The following is a 27,450-nucleotide window of genomic DNA, read 5'->3' as shown; positions in this document are numbered from 1 at the left end:
GGCAAGCCCTGGTTGCCAAGCATGATGCATTCTTCACGTTCCCCACCCCTGGCATATGGGGCTTGCCACTCACTCCCCTATTAGCCTATATCATTTTAATAGGGACATGAGCATGTGGTTTTTGGTATCTGGGCATCGGGAGAGCTAGAATCAATTCCTCATTGATAACAAGGGTCCACTGTGCCCATTTCCTTGAGTAAAACCCTTGCTGAAGTCAATAATACTTATGTCAAATATACAGTGGGAAGAATACATTCCTGGTCACATCCATACATCTCAAGACAATTTGCAGCAGATTAAAAAAAAAATCTTATTTCAAAACCACTTTCATTGACAACTAATTTCCTTCCTGCCATAAATGATAATGCTGTAATGAAGATGGCTTGGCCTAATTTTTTTTTAAAAAAAGATTGAAGATAATGAGCTCTGAAGTCCAAGTCTTTTGCATTAGGTTGACAGATCTTAAATGGGATTTGGGGAGGGGAAACCAAGCAGATCCCGAGTCTACATCTCTCTGGCAGTATACAACTGCAGTACTAGAATAACTAGGGTGGTACTTTACATAAACATTTGTCTGATCATATGTACAGTTCTAGTTGGAGTCATCCTGTCAGGAGACAACTAACCACCATGTACAAAATGGCTTACTACATAGAGACAAAAGTGACTGTTTTTATAATATACTTGGATTTTTTTCAAAATGTACAATTTAATTTTAATGTTTTTATTTTTGATAGCCTTTCCCAGAGATTTCATTTGTGGGATGTGGAATTAATAATAATAATAGTAATAATAATAATAATAATAATAATAATAACTACTACTATTCTGCTTTATATTTCCAAAGGGGATTATTTCAAGAAAGTAAATAAATAACTCAATTGTTGTGACATGAATGTTGATCAGACCAAGTCACAATTAAACATTTGTCTTCTAAGGTGCCATAAAGAAAGGGACAGAATCATCTCTGGATAAAGAATAGGACTCAAGAACAGAACATATAAATAAATAAAGGAAATAGTCAGAAAAGTATTTTTAAATTGCCTTTAAACATCACATTCACATGAACACGATTAAGATCAAAATAAGCATTTTTTTATGTTCAAACAACATTTCCAAAATTACTCTTTAAAAAAAGGTCTTCCTTTATCTACATTTGAGGTCTAAATGAACTGTCTCTCAGACATGGACAATAAAAGCTTAAGTGCTTCTGTGAACTGCCTAACCCATCATCACAAAATTCCTGTTAACATACAAGATAAATCCATGTGAAAAGGGAGAGACTATAGTTCGCAGGTCCTCAATACTGGCATTCAATTGGCAGAACCTGTCATCCCTGTCTGGTCTGTACTTTGTGACCTGAAATTTTCTCTGCTTTCCCACAATAATTATTCTGTGCAAAGGGTAGAAAAAAGGCGCAGATTACCTGTGGGATAGCCACAAGACATAGAGAACAAAGGGCTCTTGAAATCCATTTCATTCCATTTGACAATTTGTGGATTAACAGTAAAGGAATTAAAACTGACCTTGAAGAGATTCCATTTGAAACCAGTGGAATGAACCTGCACAATTTACATTCAGACAAAAAATTATTATTACAACTATAGTGTATACCTGATAGATAAACGATAAAGACAAAAATCTGTGATATATTCCAAAATCCAGAAAATAAATTACACAGAAGGTCTTGACTTATTTATGAATGAAAACAATTTTCACACACTCACACAGAGAGGTAATTTATTTGCAAAACAGGCTAAAGCCTTTTTATTCATGCCAGCTTTTAAAGAAGAAGGTTTTAAGATCAAGTCAGGGGATGCTATGGTTTTTAGTTTTGAATATATTTTATAGATTTAACTGAATTTTAAAAAATACCAAAGATATTGACTTCTATTTAAATGTTGTATACTTGTAGATTTTAAATTGTCTTGAATTACTTTTAATATAAGCTGCTTTGAGTCTCCTTGTGGAGAGAAAAAGCAGAGTATAAATAAACATAAGAAGAAGAAGAAGAAGAAGACCTGTTTTCAGTTAATATCTGTGTCTCAACAATCTCAAATGATTCAAGAATTTAAATTAATTAGAATAGGAAAACCATGTTTCAGGAAATTTGACCAGGGCTGAGCCTAGAAATGCAGGATCATGGCACTGTTGGAACACAACATTCCTACATTTGCAAAGTCAAAGCACTTCTTTTAGATGTCTGAAGGGTTTAAAGAATTTCTAACAAACCTCTTTGTGTGATGTAAATTGTAGAGATAAACAGCCTTTAAAAATCAGTACATGGGTTTCAGGCGCAAAACCTGGAGCGCGGATAAGGAAAGAGCAACCGAAGTCACTTCCTGCTACCCTTGCATGTTTGACCGGTGCACCACCCATTTTCTGTCTATGTGTGTTGTTTGTGTGTGTGTGAGAGAGGGGGGGGGAATTAAAGCTTACTCAATCATTTTTGGCCACAGCATTTGGTTTCAATAATCACTCACTCAGGTGGCAAGGGAATTGGACAGAGCAGCCATCCAATGGAAATGTGGTAAGATTGACAGGAGAACAAGAAAGGTCATTGGCTGATAGGTTTATACATACTGGGAAGAAAAAAATGCAGGTGCTATGACTATGTGATCAAAAATAATCCAATGCAGTGAACACATAGAATCACAGGCCCCTTTCACATGACTGAATAAAATCCCACATTTTCTGCTTTGAACTGGAATATATGGTAGTGTGGACTCAGATACCTCAGTTCAAAGCAAATTTTGTGGGATTTTCTGCCTTGATATTTGGGGTTATATGGCTGTGTGGAAGGGCCCACAGAATCATATTGTTCCAGAATTTCTAGTTTGTATCAAGTTAGTTTCAGGGAAGGGGGGGACTGTGTGGCCTTCAATATCAATTTCAGTTTGAATTCAAACAGGGGAGTGTGGGTTAATTGGAGTCAATCCAGTGCAGGATAATGCTCACTGGAACTGGGATATTTTGATTCCCAAGCCGGCACAGCCAGCATAGGGAAGATTGTTGCCAACCCCACCGAGGGAGACCAGCCCTCTTGGAAATAGTCTGCCGGAACTATTTCCAAGGGGGCAGGGCTGCCTTAGGGAACAGCTTGCCCCTCTTAGTTTACTTTGAGCCTTTCACTGACTCGCCTTCCCGTCCATTAACAGTAGAATATTTGACTTGGATAGGGTAGGAATTCCCCCCTAGTATTCTAGGGGGGGGGGGGTTGCCTACCCTATACTGTTTACAAAGGCAATTTGGAAGTGGGTTTTTAAAAATAGATCATCCTGCTGAAAGCAGCCATAGCTTTACATTGGTGTACACTTAAGGCATCCCTTTGTGATGTGGGCCAGGAATGGAAATTCTCACTTGTGTTTACATAACCAGGTGAGGGCAAATGGAAATAGCCTTGAAACGGGGAGAGTTCTGGCTCCATAAAATCCTTTGGGCTTGGGGCAGAATTATTTGTATGTTTTCCTGAGCAGTCACCCTGGAGACGTTAAAGTTGATCATATCCAGGGACCCAGGTGTTTTGTCCAGCTTAGCTGAAGGGTAGATGAGTTGGTGTCACTACCTCGGATTAAAACACACACCAGGTTTATACTCCTTTAGTTATATGTTCCAAGTCACAAAAAGTTAATTCAGGTAACATTTTAAATAAAAGTTGTCCCTATTTCAATTCACACTGTTGCCTGGTCTCTTATTTCGGTGGTGGGATTGCAAAGCCCTGGTGGAGTTTCCAGCCCAGATGTCTAGTGTCTTCAATAACATGATACACATGTTTTCTGAGCATTCTAAGCTCAAACAGAAAGTGATATACAACTGGTTTAACAATGAGGACAACACCAGAGAAAGGGAACAAGTAATACATTACTACTACTACTACTACTACTACTACTATTATTATTATTATCATCATCATCATCATCATCATCACTACTCTTACTACTAGTATTATTTTTCCAGCAGATGTCAAACTACAGCTGGTAGGAATATTATGCTCCTTCTCCAATGCTATCCTTGCAACAATTTCAGGTATGGAGAGCATGTAACTTTTTATTCTTTCATTTAGCTGAGAACATAGTTTTCTAAAGTATCCTAGAGAAGGAAAAAAATAGTTGCCTGGCTTCGAAGGTTTGTGTGCCTTCACGGTGCCTTCTGACATGGTGACCTTATTAATTTTCGTAGGGTTTTTATAGGGCAAGGAATGCTCAGAGGTGGTTTTGCCAGTAGGGAATATTCAATAAAGTTGTTGAACTGCCATAAAGCTACTAAATTCCTTGGATGGACGCCTTCAGTCTAATGAATGGTAAAATATCTTGGATACTAAGTGATGTCATAACCTCCTTTGGATAAAATTATTTCCAGGTACCTTTGAAATCTGGATTAATGTTACACGTTTACAGAGTTTTCCCACTAAAGCAAAATTACATTTTCTAAACCCAAGATATTGCACCTTAGGAACAAGCCCCACTGAATAAAAAGGACCAACTTTGAAGTAAACCTGTGTAAGTTTACACCAATTGTCATTATGATTATCTCATATATTTCTGACAGGAAGCTTCAGATTAAGTTCAAAAGGATGCCAAATAATAAGTAACATAGTTGGATGCAATTTAACTAACAATAATAATAATAATAATAATAATAATAATAATAATAATAATAATAATAATAACTTTATTTTTATACCCCGCCCCATCTCCCCGAAGGGACACGGGGCGGCTTACATGGGGCCTGGCCCAATAAAACAAACAAATAACTATAACAAAGCAATAAAACAATTATCCCAGTAAAAAACATCAACATCAATAAAAACAATCATTAAAAACAACAAGCAGGATACAGTGTTAAAAACAGGAGACTAAATCGTAGATCCCAGGCAAAGTGCAGAGTGTTACGAAATGGGGAAGGAACTACAAAGAAGTAATTATCTGGAAGGAGTCAGTTTTGTTGTATGCAGTTCTATTAGTGAGCAGTCAACCCCCCTGTTCAAGCAGCTTCACTGGCTGCCGATAATATTCCGGGCCCAATTCAAGGTGCAGGTTATTACCTATAAAGCTCTAAACGGTTCAGGACCTGCCTATCTTCGTGACCGCATCGTCCCCTATGAACCTACGCGCTCTCTGAGATCTTCCGGGGAGGCCTTCCTCTCGCTTCCGCCTTCCTCACAGTTACGTTTGGTGGGGACGAGAGAGAGGGCCTTCTCGGCCGTGGCCCCTCGGCTCTGGAACTCCCTTACCAGGGAGATTAGGTTGGCGCCCTCCCTACCATCCTTTAAGAAACAATTGAAAACCTGGGTGTTTGGGCTGGCCTTTGGAGAGACAGCTATTGGATGACCAGCCTCATTATAATTCTATCCTAAATGTTATTAGGTTCCTTTCATTGGGATATTTTAATCTAATGATTTTATCTTATATTGCTGCTATAGTCCCCTCCACCTTTGAAGTTGACTGAATTGCATTGGTGGTTGTTTGATATTATTACTATTGATATTATTACTGTTGTATAAACCTTTGTTTTAACCTCTGTTTTATCATCTTCTTGTGTTTTAAACTGTGTGAATTGTTTATGTATTTGCGTTGTTACTTTTGTAACATTGTGAGCCGCCCCGAGTCCCCATGGGGAGATGGTGGTGGGGTATAAATAAAGTTTTATTATTATTAAGGAATAAATCTGATTTTTTGGCAACTGCTCTGTACCTTCTTCATGCCCTTAAATATACTCAAAAGAGTGCAATCAAGGGTAGGGGCAGGCATTGTTGCACAAGGAAGAGAAAACTATTCCCTTAGCATCTATTCTGCTAGCAAAAGGACATTGTTGGATACAAGCCAACATAGCTACAAGCTACAGAATAGCAATTATTTCTGAGCATATCCATATATTTGCCTTGGACTGCAACCCTCAAACAGAAGAACAAGGACAAAAGTCAGGGTTGAGCAGTCTTTTGAAAGCTGTGTAATAAAACAGTAAGGATGCTGTCAGTAATACCCAAGGGGGTGGAAGTTCCACTTTCAGGACGTCACCAATCTTGTTGCAACAATCCCAACAAAGGCACAGTGCACTTTGACATTCCTCTTTCTAATTTCTACCTGTTCTGCAAGTTTGCACTGTTCACTCTAGGCTGCTATTGCAAGCTTCACACTCAGAGATTCTGCCTTCTTACCTATGGCATGACATGGTCATTCTGTAATAAAAAGTAATTATGTGTGTGATATCATCATCATCATCATCATCATCAAGGACTCAAAATGCTTCATGAAAGCAAAATCAGATAGAGCTAAATGTGTAGACATTTTACTGTAGATACTTCATTATCTCAGGGTGGGTTTTTTGTTATTGCATTTTGTTTGTTTGTTTATGTCATATTTCTGGGATTATACACTAGATTGATCCAAGCCCTGAAACATTTTTGAGTAACTGGTGATTTTTATATTTTTAAAGTGACTGAATCCATTTTTCCCATCCCAGCCTAGTTTATTATGTGGTCTCACATATTTGTATCCTAGACAAAGTCTAATTTAACTAGGGCTGCAATCTTTTCAAAAGTGGAAGGTTGTGTGTTATTATTGTTTTAAAGCTTTTTTTCATCACAAATTCTTTGGACCAAGTCTTGAATTGTTTTCTTCTTGTAATATATTAGACATTTGTAAAGATGCAACTAATCAATAACTAATCTATTACACACAATCTTTTCCTTTCCCTTCCCTTGTCCCCCTGTGCCCCACTCTCCTAATAAATGTTTAATTTAAAAATTTGGAAAAAGGTCTTGAATTTTGTGACTTTTTACTTTCATTTTTTCTCTTAATTATATCTATAAAATATTTGAATTTGTTTCTTTTAAAAAACAAAGATTAGTCAGCAGCAACAGCTTATGGTTGCTATAGCTTATATAATAGTTTGCTCATATCTGTTGTTCTTGTTGAGACAATGTAGTAAACAATTTTTCATACATAGTGTAATCTTACAGTGAAGAACTCTATTCCAACAATAGACTTTTTTATTGCTGGAAGATAATAAAAATAAAATGTAAAGATATAAAGGGAGGTCATAATGATGATCTTGAAATACATTGTTGAACTGGCAGTATAAATTTAATATAACATATCTTACACTTTAATTATTTAATGATTTGAGAAATTATAATCCTATGGCAATTCTATAATCCAGGCAGTTGAAAGACATTATTATCCATTATTCACTCTGAGTTTTCAACACGTAATCTTCATAACCAAAAGCGCTTCTATGTTTGACCATCCATACTAACAGTTTTCTTTGACAACAACGAAATCCAGACCAACCTCTATTTTTCTGAACAAGCTGCTATGATTATGGTGTACCACTTTTGATGGTCTTATTTTGTGTGTGTTAAAACATTATTTCCAGGATGGGAAATTTATGATATTACTCGAGTCAGCGCTAGGTAATAGTTTAAGAATACTGTTGATGAATTGTAACAGGATTCTGAGAATGAGGAATAGTAGGACAAATGTTAAGGCAGGAAGTGAATTTTGTTATAAGAATCTCACATAAGTTAAGAATGGAAGTAAATAAAACCCACCAAAACCGCAGAATTTGGTACTTGTCCACTGAGGTACATTTAAAGTACTTTTTAATAGATGATCTGGAATACTGTATTACCGAGAATACCAATTGCTATGGCTAGATTATCATGATAACAGCCATTGAGGATATAAATGTATTAGTTTACTGTACTAATCTAATGGAACTGCCATCAAGGCACCTAGCCTTCCAATGTCAGCTTTAAATCAAGATGTCAACTCCAAAAGTTCATTCTTGTTCTGTTATTGAATGATACACCATCCAAAGTAGGCCACATTACCTTGTTCTCAGACATTGCCTATTACCCACCTATTCAGAGATTCTATACCTTTTCAGGTTTTAACTTCAGTTTACTGGCTCCCATAATTATCTCTGCTTCTAGGATCCAGCCCTGCACTTCCAGAGCCTCTCCTGATTCCAATAGAATAAAGAAATTTCTTTGCATTTCAATAATACCATGCTCTGAATCTCCAGATGTCAGCTCGCAGTTGCTTCACATTATTGATAAATACCATGGGAGTTAAAAAGGAACCTTGCAGAACCCTACAGTGTAATTGCTATGTAGCTGAGGTTTCCCAGCATTACTCTCCAATACTAATCCTGAAAGTAGAAATGGGACCATTATAAAGAAGTGCCTCCTACACTCATTCCACCAGGGTATTTCAGAAAGATATCATGCTCAATATACCAAAAGTTATCAAAGGGTAATTGAAAATAAACAGGGTAGCGTTCCCCTCATCTTTCTCACTGCAAAAGTCATAAGCTAGAGCAACCAAGGCTGATCCTGTACTTGGTCAGGTCTGAGAACACTATAATTCAATAATCACTCAGGACTACTTGCAACACCATGTCCTAAAGAGGATGCGCTAGTACATCCTTCAACAAAACTAACCAAAATCTACCACTCCACAGAGCAGACATGGGCAAATTTTGGCCCTCAGAGTGTTTTGGACTCCAACTCCCAGAATTCCTAACAGCCAGTAGCCTAAATTTGCCCATGCCTGATCTAAATTCTCCCAGTCAACCTATATCTGCTAGAATAAGTGGGAAATGATCAGTGAAAAGTGGTCAAGAATCACTCTGTCCACATCCTCAGACTACAATAATTGAAACTGCTTCCAGGGACCTGATGGTGCTCTAAATATTTTTTTAGGCCCACAACGTATGTGGATTGATTGACTGATTGACTAATGCACAATCAAGTTCTGTATGGATACAAACAATTCTGTCCTCTTGGATTAGAGCATATCAGTTCAATCATAACAAAGAAGAAATCTGTCAGGCAATTCATTGAGAATGCAAGAGTGCCAAAGAGGTAGTCTTTCTTTGCTGCCACCACTGTTTATGGTAGGCATAATGATGTACTCTTGTATGGTCATGGTTTTGGTCACACTCATACTCTAGCCACAGTGCTCTAGACACTGTACAATCCATTTAATTGCTCAAAGTTCCCAAAAAAGCCTGGCAGTTTTCTAAGCTCTGCAGAATCGGAGACAACACTCTGGAGCAACTGACTTGAAAAACTTGGAACTTAGTTCATGGTCAAAGTGGCTGGATCCCATAAGCTCTGACAGCAGTGAGTAAATCATACTGCATGGTTGGGAAGGCAAATACAGTAGAGTCTCACTTATCCAACATAAATGGGCCAGCAGAATGTTGGATAAGCAAATATGTTGGATAATAAGGAGGCATTAAGGAAAAGCCTATTAAACATCAAATTAGGTTATGATTTTACAAATTAAGCACCAAAACATCATGTTAGACAACAAATTGGGCAGAAAAAGTAGTTCAATACGCAGTAATGCTATGTAGTAATTACTGTATTTATGAATTTAGCACCAAAATATCATGATGTATTGAAAACATTGACTACAAAAATGCGTTGGATAATCCAGAACGTTGGATAAGCGAGTGTTGGATAAGTGAGACTCTACTGTATTCCTAACCATAAGAGCTGTTCAGCAGTGGAACTCCTTTGTGTAGTGGAAGCTCCTTCTTTGGAGGCTTTTAAACAGAGACTGGATGGCCATCTGTTGGGGGTGCTTTGACTGTGCTTTCCCTGCATGGCAGGGAGTTGGACTAGATGGCGCATGTGGTCTCTTCCAACTCTATGATTCTATTATCTGTCATCACTTGTTCAATGGTCAACAGTCCTTACTAATTTATTCATATATATATATATATATATATATATATATATATATATATATAGCAGATGGATCTGTTCCATATTCTACTAGTGTAAAACAGTATCCACAATGGGCTACTTGCAAAGTAGTAGCATGAACAGCACTACTGTACAATTTAATCTAAGGTTGGTTAGGTTGCAATTCTAACCATATTTTGCTGAAAATAAATCCCAGTGAAAACAATTGGATTTGCATTCAAATAAATATGGCAATTATTTGTTTGGTGGCAGTCAGATAATCAGAAGTTCAGATGAAGTGGAGTACAGGATTACATTGATATATGTCACTAAACAGTCAAGTATTTAGAACAAAGAAATTTCAAAAAATGACAAAAAGGGATAGAATACAGAGATAACATGCAAACTAGGGTAGGTATTTGTGCTTTATAGACATGATCTCTTCTACTCAACAGCTGCACTCAGAACATGTCCAGCTGCTGCAAAGTGATTCTACACATCTGCTCTATCAGATGTAATATCGAAAGCCTAGGATATAGGTAACACACCCTTTCTGTGAAACAATTGAATACTGTGCACTGTTAATGCACCATGATCCCACTGTTTATTCCAGAGGTACATTATTGTGAAAGAGAAACTTTCAAATTAACAAAACAACTGTTTGCAGCCATATACTGTTACTGTACTGTATAAGTATCAATACTGTCGGCCTTTTAAAATCCTAAATGCTATTTTCGCAAACCCTCAGATAACATAGCACAGCATCTGTGAAGTTTCCTTAGGATAAAAACAAGGTTTACAATATGGTATGTGAAGGAAAGGATGAAAACACTGGTAGTTGTGAAGATTCAATAAGCAAGATAGCATTTCAGGTCAGGTCATTCCAAAACCAAAATTGCCCAATACAGACAGTGAAGTTCCAGCCAAAACCAACTGTGATGTATATGGATTGATACTGCATCTACACAGCTAAAAAATCCAAAAGGTCAGATATATTGTATTGCCAGTCCATGTATAATTAAGTGCTTCCAGTCAGCCGAATAAGTTGATGCTGAAAACATCAGAGCAGCCACAGTATTTTATTCATAGTTTCTCTGCGTCCACTATGATCTATAAGAAACTAACATGACCTTCCCACCAGTCAGTCTTCCAGAGCAGAACAGTGGATGGCAAAGAGGAGGGAGAAAACAGAGTCAAATTCACTATGCTGAACCAAGGAAGTCTCATCTAGTGGTGATTAAATCAAAACTGCCTCAAAGCTTTCTTTAGAACTCAATGCAGAGGGGGGTGGGGGGTGGAACCCGGCTTAAAAGGCTGGAATGGCTCAGATAACTTCTTGACCATTGTTCTATATATTTTTCATCCTCTGCACTTCCTGGTTTTGCCTGAGACCAGATGTGCTGAAATACTCTCCATAAAAGGTGTTATCATAACTCACTAAGAAGCAGGAAACACAGGTAATCCTGTAGGCAGTAAAATACGTTTTCACACTCAAAATATTTGCATTCGCTTTTCATCAGAGCTGAACATTTCTCAAAAACTGTCACTTTAGCTGTTCAGCAAGTTATAATACTAGCAGTAACAACGTTTTTCCCAGAAATCTATTATGTAGAAAGGTAACAGAGTGCAACAGGAATATTTCCCTTATGTTCTCAAAAGAAAAAAAAGGAAGTTATTTTCTCTATAATATATTGCAGAGCAAACATCTACTGCATTGCAAAGCAATGTTTGGCTAGGATTGTGTCCTTACAGTGGACAGCCAGTTGTTTATGGGATGGGTGGGATTCGGACCTGAGCAGAATAGAGCTCTCCTGTGAAGGTTTCCCATCGTGTCATAGACAAAGGCATATTGTCTCCATAAAAATTCTGTCCTCCAGGAATGTGTCTAATGCCCTTCTAAAGCAGTCCAGATTGGTGACTACTCCTCTAGCTCAGTGGTTCTCAACATGTGGGCCGCAGCCCAGCAGTGGGCTGCGAGAATGAAAATCTGGTCCGCGAACCTACTTCCTATTTATTTATTTTATTTTATTAATTTTATTTCCACTCCTTTCTGCAGAGCTGACCATTGCACTGGATAGACCACATCAACTCTAGATTATTAAACATGGTTTTTTGTGGGTGAGCAGATGGCGACTACTGGATGGCATATGTTGTGTATCAGAAACTAGAGTTGATGTGGTCTATCCAATGCAATTTTCTGAATCAGCACCCCAAATAATCAAATTGAATCTAAAATTGAACAAAAACCAGTTCATAACCCTTTTGGTACTAATGTTGGAGAGTGGTCCCCGGTTAAGCGGTCCCTGGTCAAAGTGGTCCCTGGTCAAGTGGGCCCCGTTCAAAAAAAGAGTGGGAACCACTGCTCTAGCTTGAGGTAAAGGATTTTTTAAATTCTTTAAGAGAAATCTAATTAAATCTTGCCCTCCAGCATGACTCTATAGTCAACTTACCCACAAATGTGGAAGGCAAACTATATTCGGGGTCAACCCTACCATTTGTAAAAATGAGCAGCTACCACAGTTGGCATATTTCAGATCTCATGAAAGAACAACTCCATTTTTATTACCACTCCATTATTACAACTCCATTTTTATTACCACAGAAAAGGAGAGACACTTGCGAAATTTTCTCCCTTCTGTGGCAAAATAACTTGCCTGCCTTTGAGTAGTATGCAGTTTGACTTGGATGAGTAGAGGAGTGCCATTTGCTGCTATGCAAAGACATACCAGCAAAATATCATGGGTCAGCCTTGATTGCAATGGTTTGTTAAATCACCATCAAGTTCCATTAGGATTAGTTTCAATTTCATGCCATTAGAAAATTTTACCTGTGTATATATGTATATTTATGATTAGATACAACAAATGAAAATACTATGAATATTGGACATAGGATCAATGTGAAATAATTATTTTATACTTTGAAATAAATTAAATAAGAGAAAACAAGAACAGCCTTAAAAATACAGCTCCTTGTTGTTTTTTGACTGAATAAGAATCCAAGGCATGTCCTCCAGTAAAGTCATTACTTGTATCAAAACAATAAATGCCTTTAACATTAGGTTGCCTTATTGAAAACACTTGCAAATATATGAAATCTTGTATTTTAAATGTGAAATAATAAATACTTGGCCAAGGAAAGGAGGAAAAATAACGCACATTTAAATAATTTTATTACATTCTTAAGTTGCCAATTCATCTGTGAGTAGTTTTCTTTGCAGATGAAAAGAAATCAAAATATAGGACAGATGTTTGAGAAACCACATTTAAGGTTTGTCACACACCAGCATTTTTCAAATGATATTGGCTCATCTATTAAATAAGGTGTATTTTGCTTGATTTTTGAGAAAAGGAAACATCAGGAAATATTTAAAGGCCAATTGCTGCCAATTAACTTTGATCAGCAAAACTTGTATTTGAATCTTTTGGATTCTTTTGCCTGTCTGGAATAACATACATTTATAAATTCTAACAAAACAACAATGTGATGATTAATGTCTGTTGGCAGTCCTGCCGCAAGCTTGTTTAATGGTTCAATTTTAAATAAACAGCTGTCTTTGTTATGATGGGAGCATAACTTGACTGGTGATATATATTTCTTTTTATGAAAATATCAACAGAAATTGCCTGCTCCGCTATAAGATGAAAGAGGCAGCTAGAAACGGCTCTTCATAAGCCAGAGACAGTTTAGAAGAGGAATTCTCATATGTATAAGCACCAAAGTATATACACACTGAGAGGAGTTTTGCTTCTGTGTGTCTGTGAATGATTGATTCATATTGCAAAACTGACTACTTATTCTTTTCTTTCTCAGCTTTGCGAGGACCTTTTTGAAAGATCAAAATAGTGATTGGGAGCTGGGCACCTTTGAATATAGAGGAATATGAGTAGTATTTTGACCATCCAGACTACAGAAGTTGTTACCGTTGTATTCAATGAGTTTCCTACTCACATTTCATTATTCAGGGAGCATCCACACTCTAGAATTAATGCAGTTTGACACCACTTTAACTGCCATGACTCAGTGGTATGGAATCGGGGGGGGGGGGGGGGTTATAAAAGTCTTAACCTTCTCTACCAAAGAGTGATAGTGTCTTGCCAAACTCCAACTCCCAGGATTCCATAGCATTGAGTCATGTGAGTTAATGTGGTGTCGAACTGCTTTAATTCTATGGTGTAGATACAGCCTAAGTGTAAATCTAGCATATTGTATGAAAAGAAATCACAATTACTCTTGCTAAAACTAATTGTAAATAAATGAATAGTTCACAGTTTTTGACAGCAAAATACAATACACAGAAGATGCACAACAGTTGTGTGCACTACTGGATCTCTGGGATCGTCTTATCCTGTATAATCTGCCCCATATGTTCAGGTCTTCTGGGGGACTTTTGGGCCACCCCAAACTGTGGAATGACCTGCTGGAAGACATTCAACAGCTGGGTAGGCTGTGTGAGTTTAAAACAGAATTAAAGAATTGGGTTTAACAAATGATAATTGATATTTCTTTGAGTATATTTATTCATATAGCACATGTAAAGCAATAGCCTATTTGAGGACTGTCTTAAGGGATGGAGAGATTCTATGCCAGTGAATCATTATGTAATGAGACATAAATCTCAGTTTGCCTCACTTTGATACTACAAATAAGTAGGAATTCCTGTTTAGCATTAAAGTGGGCCATTAAAGAGAAAGGGCAACAAAGACACTTTTGGATAATGCAGGAAAGGAGTGCTTTGCGATAGAGATCAACACCCAAAGACTAGGTGCTCCATTTATCTCAAGCCCCTCCTCATAACAGGATTTGGCAAAGCCCTATTTCTAGCATATCCATATCCATCAATCTATCCACAGGTTTGTTGGTGATGGATTGGAGCAAGATTAGAACTAATGTTCTAATGATGGCAACAACAAACAATTCCACAACATTCAATGGGTCCTCAGCCTGCTTTTCCCTGTCCACAAGAGTCCTTCTGAAAGCCATCTGTTAGCCTCAGAATTGAAAACTTGATATCAACTAACACTGAATAAATTCTATGCCTTGTTAAAACAATAATTACTTACTTCTAAATCATTGAAGAATAGATGTGTGTCTGCCAAGTTGAAAATCATCTCCTCCATTCTCAGCCCCAGTGAAACAGAAGTAGGTGGATCCTCCAAAGGGGGGAAATGGAAACAGAAATTATAGTCAGTAAGATAAAGGTCTGAGTTCTGCATTGAAAACATTTTGTCTCTAACTAAAATATGATCAATGTTGGAGCTAGTTTATGTAATTTTTATATAGTCAGCCCTTCACATTTGCTGTGTTAGGGGTGCAGGACCCCAACGAAAGTGGGAAAACTGTGAATAAAAAACCCCACTGTTTTTATTACCTGAGAAACACCTCTCTAGGAGTCTCTAGATCAGTGGTTCTCAACCTGTGGCTCCCCAAATGTTTTGGCCTTCAACTCTCAGAAATCCTAACAGCTGGTTTTTTCTCATATCAGGAGTGACTTGAAAAACTGCGGTTTGCAACAGCTGGTAAACTGACTGGGTTTCCTGGGAGTTGTAGGCCAAAACACCTGGGGACCCACAGATTGAGAACCACTCCTCTAAATGTTCCTGTGAATCAATTTGGAGGGCCTAAGAATGCCCAAGGAAGTATTCTGTATAGAAATCTCTAGGGCCTCCATTGCACCTTTATGGCCAATTTCTGTTGGAGGTTCACTATAGTGCTGGACAACCTAGAGTTTCCTAAAGAAAACATTTTAATCAAATCCACAAATAATAAATACAGCAAAGTGAACCCCGTAAATGTAGAGAAAACTACATATCTTCAGAAATAATTACATTAGGTGACTTTCTAATAAAAATCACAATAAAGGATCTAGAAACAAATTGAATTGTTAAGCATAATAGGAGTGGGAATCATACATCTTTTCATATATTAATAGACAACCAATTGCAGAAAACCTAGCAGTACAATCAATGTTAAAGTATGCTGACAGCTGAAGCACATCGACATCTGGAAAGCTACATAATTTCCACCTCTTCTATAGAAGCACAAATTCCAATTGAACTATATTGCAAACTCTAATTGAAGGTTGTCAGGTGCCAAAATAAATTTTGTTATACCAAGAAAACAAAACTGTTAAACAACGGTAGGAATGACTTGAATTAGTGGTAAGAAAAGACCATCCTGAACAGATGGGCAGAACATATCCCAACACATCTGGAAGCACCAGGCTGGTGGGGGCTGGCATTTACTATTTCTTAAAACTTCCATAAAAGCTATCAAAAACATTTTACTAAGTTCCAATGTGGCCAGGAAAGAATTATACTGATGAGCATAGGCATGGAACCAGAAATATAGGCAAGAATAATATTTTTGAAAACTAGTCATGTTGTGAACCAAACATGACTACAAGATGGTCCACAAATCATGATCCTAATTTGACCTAAGTCAAATCTGGCATCATGTCTGTAGCTATGGGCCTTTCATAATATTTAGATTTTCCCTTGTAGAAATATGGTTGTAGCAGGGGTTCGTTACTGTTGAGGAATCAGAATAGAGATGACTCAGAGGTTCAAACAAGTGGGATTGTATACAGTAACATATTCAAAACATAAAGAATATACAAGTACAGAAAACAGAATATTTGCCAATACTCAGACCTTTTTATTTTGCAGATGTTTTATTATTAGATATGATGTTGCTTACAGTATATGCATTTTTGTTTTTTTTAGCATTATGCTACTTGTGTAACAGCTTTACTTGTGACAGTATTGCTCCTCTTAAACCATATGGGGAAATTTATGTATCCTTGAGACAATTGCTTGCTCTCTCTGAACTACAGTAGAGCCCTGGTTATCCAAAATAAACGGGTAGGCCCGATCTTGGATAACCGAACGGCTCAGATAGGGCAAGGGCTCGCTGAGGGACATCTCCCTGGATCTCCCTCAGCCAGGCCCTTGCCGGAGGAAAAAGTTTCCTCCGGAAAGGGCCTGGCCGAGGGAGATCCGTGGCACGCTCCTGTCCCTCTAAGAAATGAGGAGCGTGCCACGAGTTTTCCTCGGCCAGGCCATTGCTGAAGAAAACTCTTTCCTCCAGCAAGGGCCTGGCCGAGGGAGATGCGGGGAGACATCCCTCGGCGAGCCCTTGCTCCTTGGAAGGAGCCCACAAGCGCTGCTGCCTAGCAGCGCTCATGGGCTGCTTCCCAAAGGGCAAGGGCTCGGACCAGGGAAGCAGACCACGAGCACTGCTGCAGCAGCGATCACAGGCTGCTTCCGGGACGCTTCCTCGTCCTTCTCCCTCTACTTTTCTCAAGCTCCATTTGCACGAGAGAAGGAGAGGAAGAGGCGGGGCGCTTGCTCCTCCCTCTCCTTCTCTCAAGAAAGAGAGGGAAGGGCACCCCGGCAGCGCCTCGGATAATACAGAGCTTCTGTTAACCGGGGCTCTCTTGTAGTTGCTGTAAATATTTTGTAGGCTTGAAGATTACTCTTTTGACCAAACTGGATATTATCCAGAAATCCATTGTATGTTGTATATGTTTCTATTATGTTGAATATGCTTTATACTTTATATATACAGTAGAGTCTCACTTATCCAACATAAATGGGCTGGCAGAATGTTGGATGAGCGAATATGTTTTTTGGGGGGTTTTTTTCGTGTCAGGAGCAACCGGAGTTGCTTCTGGAGTGAGAGAATTGGCCGTCTGCAAGGACGTTGCTCAGGGGACGCCTGGATGTTTTTTTTTATGTTTTTACCATCCTTGTGGGAGGCTTCTCTCATGTCCCCGCATGGAGCTGGAGCTGATAGAGGGAGCTCATCCACACTCTCCCCAGGTGGGATTCGAACCTGGCAGCTTTCAGGTCAAGCGAATATGTTGGATAATAAGGAGGGATTAAGGGAAAGCCTATTAAACATCAAATTAGGTTATGATTTTACAAATTAAGCACCAAAACATGTTTTACAACAAATTTGACAGAAAAAGTAGTTCAATACGCAGTAATGCTATGTAGTAATTACTGTATTTATGAATTTAGCACCAAAATATCATGATGTATTGAAAACATTGACTACAAAAATGCGTTGGATAATCCAGAACGTTGGATAAGTGAGACTCTATATATATCTAGAGAGAGAGAGAAAGAGAGAGCACGCAGAAGGAACAGGAATAGTTGCTTTGGGACTGAAGATAACAAAGACCGTAAAATCTAATTTGGACATAGGGTTGCTATTGCTAACTAGAAAGGCAAGGAAATGTTGGTTAGAATTGTTTTGCATTTTTAATATTGTATTCTTTCATTTTTTTTGCACTACAAATAGAATCATAGAATCACAGAATAATATTCTTGGAAGAGACCATGTGGACCATCTAGTCCAACCCTCTGCCATGCAGGAAAAGCACAATCAAAGTACCCCTGGCAGATGGGCATCCAGCCTCTGTTTAAAAAGTTCCAAGGAAGGAGCTTCCAGCACACTCAGAGACATAGAGTTCCACTGATGAATAGCTCTTACAGTCGGAGAGTTCTTCCTAATGTTCAGGTGGAATCTCCTTTCCTGTAATTTCAACCCATTGCTCCGAGTCCTAGTTTCAAGGACAACAGAAAACAAGCCTGCTCCCTCTTCCTTATGAACCTTTCACGTATTTACACATAGCCATTATGTCTCCTCTCAACCTTCTTTTCTGCAGGCTAAACATACCCCAGTTCTTTAAGATGCTCTTCATGGAGCATGGTCTCCAGACCTTTGATAATTTTAGTTGCCCTCCTTTGGACACCTTCTAGCTTGTCAATATCTCTTTTGAACTGTAGTGCCCAGAGTTGGACACAGAACCAGCCCTTGGCTTTAAAAATTTGAGGACCCCTGCTGTAACTGTTCTTTAGGGTAGGGAAATGACATCTAATTCACTTCTAGTCTGAAGTAATTGTGAAGGCACACTGAGGGAAAAGGTAACTATATGTCTGGCTACTCAGCGGCAATCTGTTTACCCTATGATGCACTTTAAACTCTTTAAAGCAAACACTCTTGAAACTGAAAAAAGATAACCAAGAATATGTTTATTGAACAAAAGCAGTGTTAACTTGTCACGACCCAGGCTGCAGAGCACCAATAACCATACACAGAGGCCAGAATCTATCTAATATCTTTATTAAGGAAATATATAAAGTTAATAAAAACAAGTATAGGAAATAGTCCAGAAGTAGACCTTTCAGGAAAGGTCAAAATTAGTCCAAAAAAGCAATGTCCAATATGAAATATTAAGGTCCAAAGTTGTAAATCCAATAACCGAAACACTCACTTGCCAAGCAAGTGAGGGGAGATGACAAGGTCCTTTAGTCCATGAACTTGAGCAAGGCTAGGAAATAACTTGATTCTTGGAACACAAAGCTTGATTCAAGGCAACAAGGAAACGAGGAGCAAGAACAAGATCCATGGTAATTACTTGGCGAGGTCCGGAAAACAAGGCAAGATCCGGGGAGAAAACAAGGCTGAGAACGAAGGCTTGGAACAGGAACAAAGGCTTGAAAACAGGAGTAGCTGTCCACACACGCTGCTCCGGTAGCTGACGAATTGACTCCGCAAGATTCCTTCGGGAGCAAGGAACCTAAATAGGCCTCGTTTTCCCACCAGAGAACACTTCTCTGGGGAATCAGAAACGAAAGTCAATCTCTGTGTCCAGATGTATGACTCCCTAAAATTTCTCATGGCAGCAGGCTTAATCATCTGAATGCTTTGCTGAAATTCTCAAACTCCTGCGATTAGCTTGTTGCACTCCTTTTTGCTGGAGATAATAATTACGGCGCGAAAAAGGGGGAGAACTCGACTCAGGGCTTGTTTGGCAGATGTCTGGAAGACAAGCTCCTGCAGGTGCAAAGGCTCAATTTCTGGCTGGGATAGTTCCTTTTCTGGCTGAAATGGTGGAAAACCCAAGTTTTCCTCTTCATCATTCACAACAGCACTAGGAACGGGACTACATGGCCCATGAGTCATCACACTATCCCCCTCCTCAAGCCCCCTCTCAAACTGGGACTCTCTCCCCGAGGCGCGAGGCCGCGGCTTGGCGGGATAGGTCAGATGGAAGCGGCGGGTTAAATCGGGGGCATGGACTGTGGAAGCGTCTTCCCAAGAACGTTCCTCGGGGCCAAAACCCACCCAGTCAATGAGATATTGTAGGCGGCGGCGGTGAAAGCGAGAATCCAAAATGTCCTGAACCTCGAATTCCTCCTCCCCATCCACCAAAACAGGAGTGGGGGCCGGCCGGTCTGCATCAGGGCGCACACCTTCCGCCGGTAGGAGCAGAGAGCGATGAAACACTGGATGAATGCGCATAGAGCGCGGAAGTTGGAGTTTGAAAGTCACGGGGTTAAGTTGCGCCACCACTGGGTAGGGCCCAATGAAACGGGCATCTAATTTCCGGCAAGGGCGATGGGAGGGCAAAAAGCGAGTGGACAGAAGAACCCGGTCTCCTACCTTGATTTCGGGGCCCGGCTGGCGATGTTTGTCAGCGTGGCGTTTATAGTCCTCCTTGGCTTGGTCCAGTTGCTGGAGCAAAAGTTGTTGCACCGCTGTGAGTTCCTGCAGCCAGTCCTCTGCTGCGGGAACTTCTGAGGTTTCAATGACAGGAGGAAAGAAACGTGGATGGAAGCCGTAGTTTGCAAAGAACGGGGTTTCTTTAGTTGAAGCCTGGACCCCATTGTTGTAGGCAAACTCTGACAGCGGTAACAGGGAAACCCAATTGTCCTGCTGGTAGTTCACATAACAGCGAAGGTATTGTTCCAACGTGGCATTGGTGCGCTCAGTTTGCCCATCCGTTTGGGGATGGTGAGCCGAAGATAAACGAGAGTCTATGCCCAATAGTTTTTGTAGTGCTTTCCAGAACCGAGAGGTGAATTGGGACCCACGGTCTGTGACCAAACTCTTGGGCAATCCATGTAATCTGAAAACATGTTGAAGGAATAGATCTGCAGTCTCTTTGGCCGTGGGAAGGCCATCACAGGGAATGAAATGGGCTAACTTGGTAAAAAGGTCCACCACCACTAGGATCGTGGTGAATCCGCAGGAAGGTGGTAGATCAGTGATAAAATCCGCAGAGATTATTTCCCATGGGTGGGATGGGGTAGGGAGGGGATGCAGAAGCCCTGAGGGTCTTTCCCTTCTTGTCTTGGAGCGCTGGCATACTGGGCAGGTGTTGACATATTTCTCCACATCCTTGCGGATCTTGGGCCACCAGAAGTCTCTTAGGATCAAATGCATGGTTTTGAATAGTCCGAAATGCCCTGCTGGCTTGCAGTCATGACACAGACGAAGTGCTTTTTCCCTGCCCGGTCCTGGGGGGATGTAAACATGATTTCTATAGCAAAGTAGCCCATCCTTGAGCGAAAAGGGAAAACGTAGCCCTTGGCGAAGTTGGTCTTGTGCCCAAGCATCTGCTTGCTGACTAGCCCTGATTTCCTGAGCACAAAGGGGGCCTGGAGTAGAGGGAGTTGATTCAATGGGAGTGGATTTGGTGTTTCCCACTGTGAGCGTGGCAAAGTTCTCGGGTTGTAGCAGCTGGGACTCAAAGGTCTCCTTGCGCCCTGCAGCGTATTCCGGTTTCCGTGACAGGGCATCTGCTTGCTTGGTCTGGGCTGGGGTTACATAATGAATTTGGAAGTTAAAACGTTCAAAGAATAAAGCCCAGCGTTGTTGCCTCTGATTTAGCTTGCGGGCAGTTCTTAGATGCTCTAGATTCCGATGATCAGTATGGACTTCAATGGGATATTTGGCCCCTTCTAACCAATGTCTCCAAGTTTCAAAGGCTGCCTTTATGGCCAAAAGTTCTTTTTCCCAAATAGTGTAATTTCTCTCTGGTGCAGTCAATTGACGGGAATAAAAGGCACAAGGATGGAGATGATCTCCCACTGGTTGTAGGAGTACAGCCCCAATCGCCACATCGGAGGCGTCTGCCTGCACGACAAAAGGGGTTTCAGGATCTGGATGCTGAAGGATTGGCTGGGACGTGAATAATTTCTTTAGTTGCTGGAAACCTTTCTCTGCTTGATCTGTCCAGCGGAAAGGCTGTTTCCCACGGATGCAGCTGGTGATTGGGTCAGACCAGCGGGCAAAGTCTGGAATGAACTTGCGGTAGTAGTTCGCGAACCCCAAGAATCGTTGCACCTCTTTCTTGTTGGTTGGCGCCCGCCATTCCAATACTGCTGTGACCTTTGCCGGGTCCATGGTGAGCCCTAGTGGCGAGACACGATATCCCAGGAAATCTACCTCTTGTAGATCGAAAGCGCATTTTTCCAACTTGGCATAAAGTCCGTGGTCCCGCAATCGTTGTAACACCATTCTGACGTGATTCTCATGTTCTGATTGTGATCTAGAAAACACCAAAAAATCATCCAGGTAGATAATCAGGAACCGATCTAGATAATCCTGAAAGATATCGTTGACAAAATGCTGGAACGTTGCGGGAGCTCCACATAAACCGAAATTCATAACCAGGGTTTCGAATAAACCGAATTTTGTCTGGAAGGCAGTCTTCCACTCGTCCCCTTCCCTGATGCGAACTAGATTATAAGCTCCTCGAAGATCCAGTTTGGTGTAAACTTTAGCCCCTCGAAGCCGGTCTAAGAGGTCTGAGATCAAAGGCAGGGGATACCGGTTTCGTTTAGTGATATTGTTCAATGCTCTATAGTCCACCACCAAGCGTAGGTCCCCTGACTTCTTTTTCACAAACATCACTGGGGAAGCGGCTGGGGATTGAGAGGGTCTGATAAACCCCTTGCGGAGGTTTGTCTCTAAGAACTCCCTGAGAGCTTCTTGCTCTGGTTCAGTCAGGGAGTAGAAGTGTCCTCGCGGAATCGGGGCCCCCTCCACCAAGTCAATGGCACAGTCATAAGGTCTATGTGGGGGTAGTCTCTCGGCTTCTTTTTCATTGAATACATCCCAATATTCTGAGTACTTCTTGGGCAAGGTGATGATGGGTTCAGCGTCTGTGGCATGGCATACCTTGGCTACAAGGCAATGGTTTTGGCAATATTTTGAAGCAAACTGCAGTTCTCTGTTGGACCAGGAGATGCTTGGGTCGTGGAGTGTCAGCCATGGAATTCCCAAAATCACAGGGAAGTGGGGAACCTCGGTAACAAAGAAGGAAATCTCTTCCATGTGTTCCCTTATCCACATTCTGGTGGGTTCCGACCACTGGCTTACTGGACTTGTCTTGAGGGGGCGGCCATCGATGGCTTGCACCACACGGGCGTTCTTGAAGTCGTGATATTGTAATCCCAGAGAGTCGGCATACTCTCTGTCAATGAAGTTGTTTGTGGCTCCTGAGTCTATCATGGCATGGACCATGACGGGTCCTTTTTTTACTGACCACAAGGTGACCACTAGAAGAAATAGGACCCCGGTTGGCGGCTCTTGAGTGGGTTTTTTGACCGGGTTGGCGAGCCTCTCTACGCCCGGTCGCTGGCTTCCCCCGCCGGCTGTGCGCCAGCCGCCTCAGACGTCTTCGTCTCCGTGGAGGACGCCGCCGCCAGACGAGCGGCGGGCTTCCCTTTGGCTGGACACTCTCTGGCAAAGTGGCCCCCGTTTCCGCAGTACCAACAGAGATTTAGGCGTTGGCGACGGGCCTTCTCGGCGGCATCTAATCTGGGACGCACATTGCCCAACTGCATCGGCACCTCCTCGCTTCCTCTGGGGTATGGGGCTGGTGGCGGGGGTCTCCACACTGGGCGCGGCTGGACGCCGGTGGGAGCGGGAGGTCTCGCTCCGGTCCTACCGCTCTGGCCTCGGATCCATTGTCTTCTGTTGGCAATCATGACTTCAGCTCGTAAACATTGATCAATGAGTGCTTCAAGAGAGTGTGGAGGATCCACCTTGGAGATTTCCCTCAGCATCTCGATGTTGAGACCCTCCCGAAATTGTCCTCTGAGGGCTATATCGTTCCATCCGGTGTTATGGGCCAGCACTCGGAACTCGGCTATGTACTGGGACATGGGTCTGTCCCCTTGGGAGAGGCGCCGGAGTTTGTGGCCGGCTGCCTCCAAATTGTCCTCAATCCCCCAAGTCGCCTTAATGTGATCCAAGAATTGTTGCGCTGATCTTAGATGTGGGGAGTCTTGGTCGAACAGTGCCGTCGCCCAGTTGGCCGCTGGCCCGTCTAGGAGACTGTAGATCCACGCCACCTTGATGTCTTCTTGGGGAAACTCGGCATTACGGGCCTCTAGATAAGCCTGGCATTGGCGACGGAAAACATGAACCTTAGAAGCTTCTCCAGTAAACTTGGTTGGCAGCGCCAGGGCCGGGAGACGGATTCCGCGTTCCTTCAATCCCCTTATTTCTCCCTCCTGCGCATTGAGCTTATCACGGATGCGGTCCACTTCATCCTTGTCGATGGTGTAACTGAGTGGTTGGGCCCCCGGTCCGGCTCCGGTAGACATTCTGGCCTAGGTTAATTGGTGCTTAGGGTGGCGGAGTCAAACTGTCACGACCCAGGCTGCAGAGCACCAATAACCATACACAGAGGCCAGAATCTATCTAATATCTTTATTAAGGAAATATATAAAGTTAATAAAAACAAGTATAGGAAATAGTCCAGAAGTAGACCTTTCAGGAAAGGTCAAAATTAGTCCAAAAAAGCAATGTCCAATATGAAATATTAAGGTCCAAAGTTGTAAATCCAATAACCGAAACACTCACTTGCCAAGCAAGTGAGGGGAGATGACAAGGTCCTTTAGTCCATGAACTTGAGCAAGGCTAGGAAATAACTTGATTCTTGGAACACAAAGCTTGATTCAAGGCAACAAGGAAACGAGGAGCAAGAACAAGATCCGTGGTAATTACTTGGCGAGGTCCGGAAAACAAGGCAAGATCCGGGGAGAAAACAAGGCTGAGAACGAAGGCTTGGAACAGGAACAAAGGCTTGAAAACAGGAGTAGCTGTCCACACACGCTGCTCCGGTAGCTGACGAATTGACTCCGCAAGATTCCTTCGGGAGCAAGGAACCTAAATAGGCCTCGTTTTCCCACCAGAGAACACTTCTCTGGGGAATCAGAAACGAAAGTCAATCTCTGTGTCCAGATGTATGACTCCCTAAAATTTCTCATGGCAGCAGGCTTAATCATCTGAATGCTTTGCTGCAATTCTCAAACTCCTGCGATTAGCTTGTTGCACTCCTTTTTGCTGGAGATAATAATTACGGCGCGAAAAAGGGGGAGAACTCGACTCAGGGCTTGTTTGGCAGATTTCTGGAAGACAAGCCTCCTGCAGGTGCAAAGGCTCAATTTCTGGCTGGGATAGTTCCTTTTCTGGCTGAAATGGTGGAAAACCCAAGTTTTCCTCTTCATCATTCACAACAGCACTAGGAACGGGACTACATGGCCCATGAGTCATCACATAACTTCAGTCAGGATTATTGAATAATAAGCCAAAATATAACAGAAATGAAGCTTGTAGATAGAGCTCAATCACATTGGAAATAAACTCTTTGCTGTATTTGAATTAATAAGAGATAAAATATAAACTAATAATGATGAAATACAGAACCGATAATAGTAAAATGCTATAGGCTTTCTGGTATGTACTCTGAACTAAATTGGCTGTGATATCTTTAAGGCTATAAGGATTTTGAGGTAAGGTATATACGCAACTAAAATGGCTGTAAGGTTGGTGCACAAGGCTATAAATTAAAATACTTTCGGCTATGAGGCAAGTATAAATTATAATAACTATGAGTTATGTGGCCATTGGCATGACTGCATGAAGCGCCTGCTACTCACATTGGCATGTTTTCGAACTGCTAGGTTGGCAGAAGCTGGAGCTAACAGCAGTTGCTTTCGGAGAGTAACTGTTCCTGGTTACTCCCCCCAACATTTATCCTCTAGACTTTCACTATCTAATGTCCCTGTCCCCCGAGGTTTTTATTCTTATCCCTTTCTCACCCCGAGTTTTAACTTAGTGTTCATGCGGCCCGCCGTTGTTATATTGCTTTCTTGACTTTGTGTTGTACTGCACATTATTATCTATTGTATTGTTTAATTGTATTTTGATATGTTGTTTTTTATATTTTGCTATATTGTATTGTCCTGGGCATGGCCCCATGTAAGCCGCCCCGAGTCCCCGTTGGGGAGATGGTGGCGGGGTATAAATAAAGTATTATTATTATTATTATTATTATTATTATTATTATTATTATTATGTGAACCCCGGTGGCGAAGTGCGTTAAAGCACTGAGCTGGAGACCGAAAGGTCCCAGGTTCAAACCCTGGGAGCGGCGGGAGCGGCCGCTGTTAGCTCCAGCTTCTGCCAACCTAGCAGTTCGAAAACATGCCAATTTGAGTAGATCAATAGGTACCGCTCCGGCGGGAAGGTAACGGCGCTCCATGCAGTCATGCCGGCCACATGACCTTGGAGGTGTCTACTTAGAAATGGAGATGAGCACCAACCCCCAGAGTCGGTCACGACTGGACTTAACGTCAGGGGAAAACCTTTACCTTTACCTATGAGGTATGTACTTTGAATTACAATAGCTATAAGGTAAGTACCTAAGGCTATAATATCTATGTGGTAAATACAATAAGCTATGATATGCTCTAACTATGCTCTGAGGTAAATACTCTTCTTTGGGCTATGTTGGTAAATACAGAACTAAAAGCTTTAGTAACTATATGGTAAGCTCTAGCTATGCTGTTGGTAAATACTTAAGGCTATAGGGTAAATAACTAAAGGCTATAAAGACTATGAAGTAAGTACGTGATATAGATGGCCTGTTTGGTTTGCCAGGCCAAAAAGAACCCAGACAATTATCTGACCTAACTCTAAGAAGCTCTGATATGGAATGCCAAGAAGGGAGGGAAATCTCTGAGATGAGCTCTGAGGCAGCAAGGCTGAACCAACTCACCCAGGCCTGGAGGGGAGTTTTAAGCTCCACCCCTAAATTAGTGCAAATGGAACAGTCCATCAAAGGAAAGCCAAACCAGGAAATGAGCAGAGGAGAGAAAAGCTAAGTAAGACATCACAGTAATGATATTTAAAACCCTACATTGGTTGGGATCTGAATACTTTTTGGAACATCTCTCCTACCGTATAATTGTTGAGAACTGAGATCTGCCAGAGATGCCATGCTTTGTGCTCTGTGTGAGGTGGAGGAGAGAGGCACTACAAAATGAAAGATGGCTGTGGCACCCCAATTATGGAATGACCTTGATAACCTTGAAAGTCTGACTGGCAGCAATGTTGATTTTTTTCATTGCAATACGTCAACACATGGCCTTCAGGTATTAATTTGTTCCAAAGTACATGCACATGGTTTTAACTTGTTGTAGGCTTAAATGTGGTTTAGTGTTTGTTTTAACTTTTGTTATGTTTAATACATTTTTCTTATTCAAATTATTTAATCTGGATGCATTTTAAATTCTTTGTATTGTACACTGCCCTGAGGTCCTGCGATAAAGGATGGGATAGAAGTGTTTTATAAATAAAAAAAACAAATAGATTCCAAGATCCTCAGAAGAGGTTGGTCCCTCAACTTGCTAGCCAAGACAAAATGTTGCAAAAATAACTGGAATTGGACCAAACATTTTCACATATATTCTGCTGCTAAATTATTACCCCTTTCATGAAAGTATCCATACTTTCAAGGACACTGATTAACCCCCCCCCCCCAATGATTTAACTATAGCTCACCAATACAAAAGCAATAGTCTTCTTCAACCCACATTAATGCTTTGCATTAATTACCATAACATGTTGCTTCTTTCTGGTATAAAAAGTCAGAATAC

The 27,450-nt window shown here is 41.0% G+C and overlaps 1 protein-coding gene across 25 annotated transcripts in view; it reads right to left on the bottom strand.

The window, feature by feature from the left end:
• The window catches only part of eya1 (EYA transcriptional coactivator and phosphatase 1), a 99,738-nt gene that overhangs the window by 23,583 nt on the left and 48,705 nt on the right, over positions 1-27,450 (bottom strand). For 13 of the 25 annotated variants that reach the window (XM_062980260.1, XM_008108569.3, XM_062980261.1 and 10 more), the window contains one exon: positions 14,764-14,853. In XM_062980260.1, the coding sequence (XP_062836330.1) occupies positions 14,764-14,853 (90 nt within the window). Of the gene's footprint in view, positions 1-1,526; positions 1,563-14,763; positions 14,854-27,450 lie in introns of all 25 variants that reach the window. The other 12 variants (XM_008108568.3, XM_062980257.1, XM_016992876.2 and 9 more) reach the window with 1 other exon arrangement.

The sequence above is a fragment of the Anolis carolinensis genome, chromosome 4 (assembly GCF_035594765.1).
Source record: "Anolis carolinensis isolate JA03-04 chromosome 4, rAnoCar3.1.pri, whole genome shotgun sequence".
In the NCBI taxonomy this organism is placed as follows: Eukaryota; Metazoa; Chordata; class Lepidosauria; order Squamata; family Dactyloidae; genus Anolis; species Anolis carolinensis.
The sequence above is the reverse complement of the archived record's forward strand: the minus strand, read 5'-3'. Positions and strand labels throughout refer to the sequence as shown.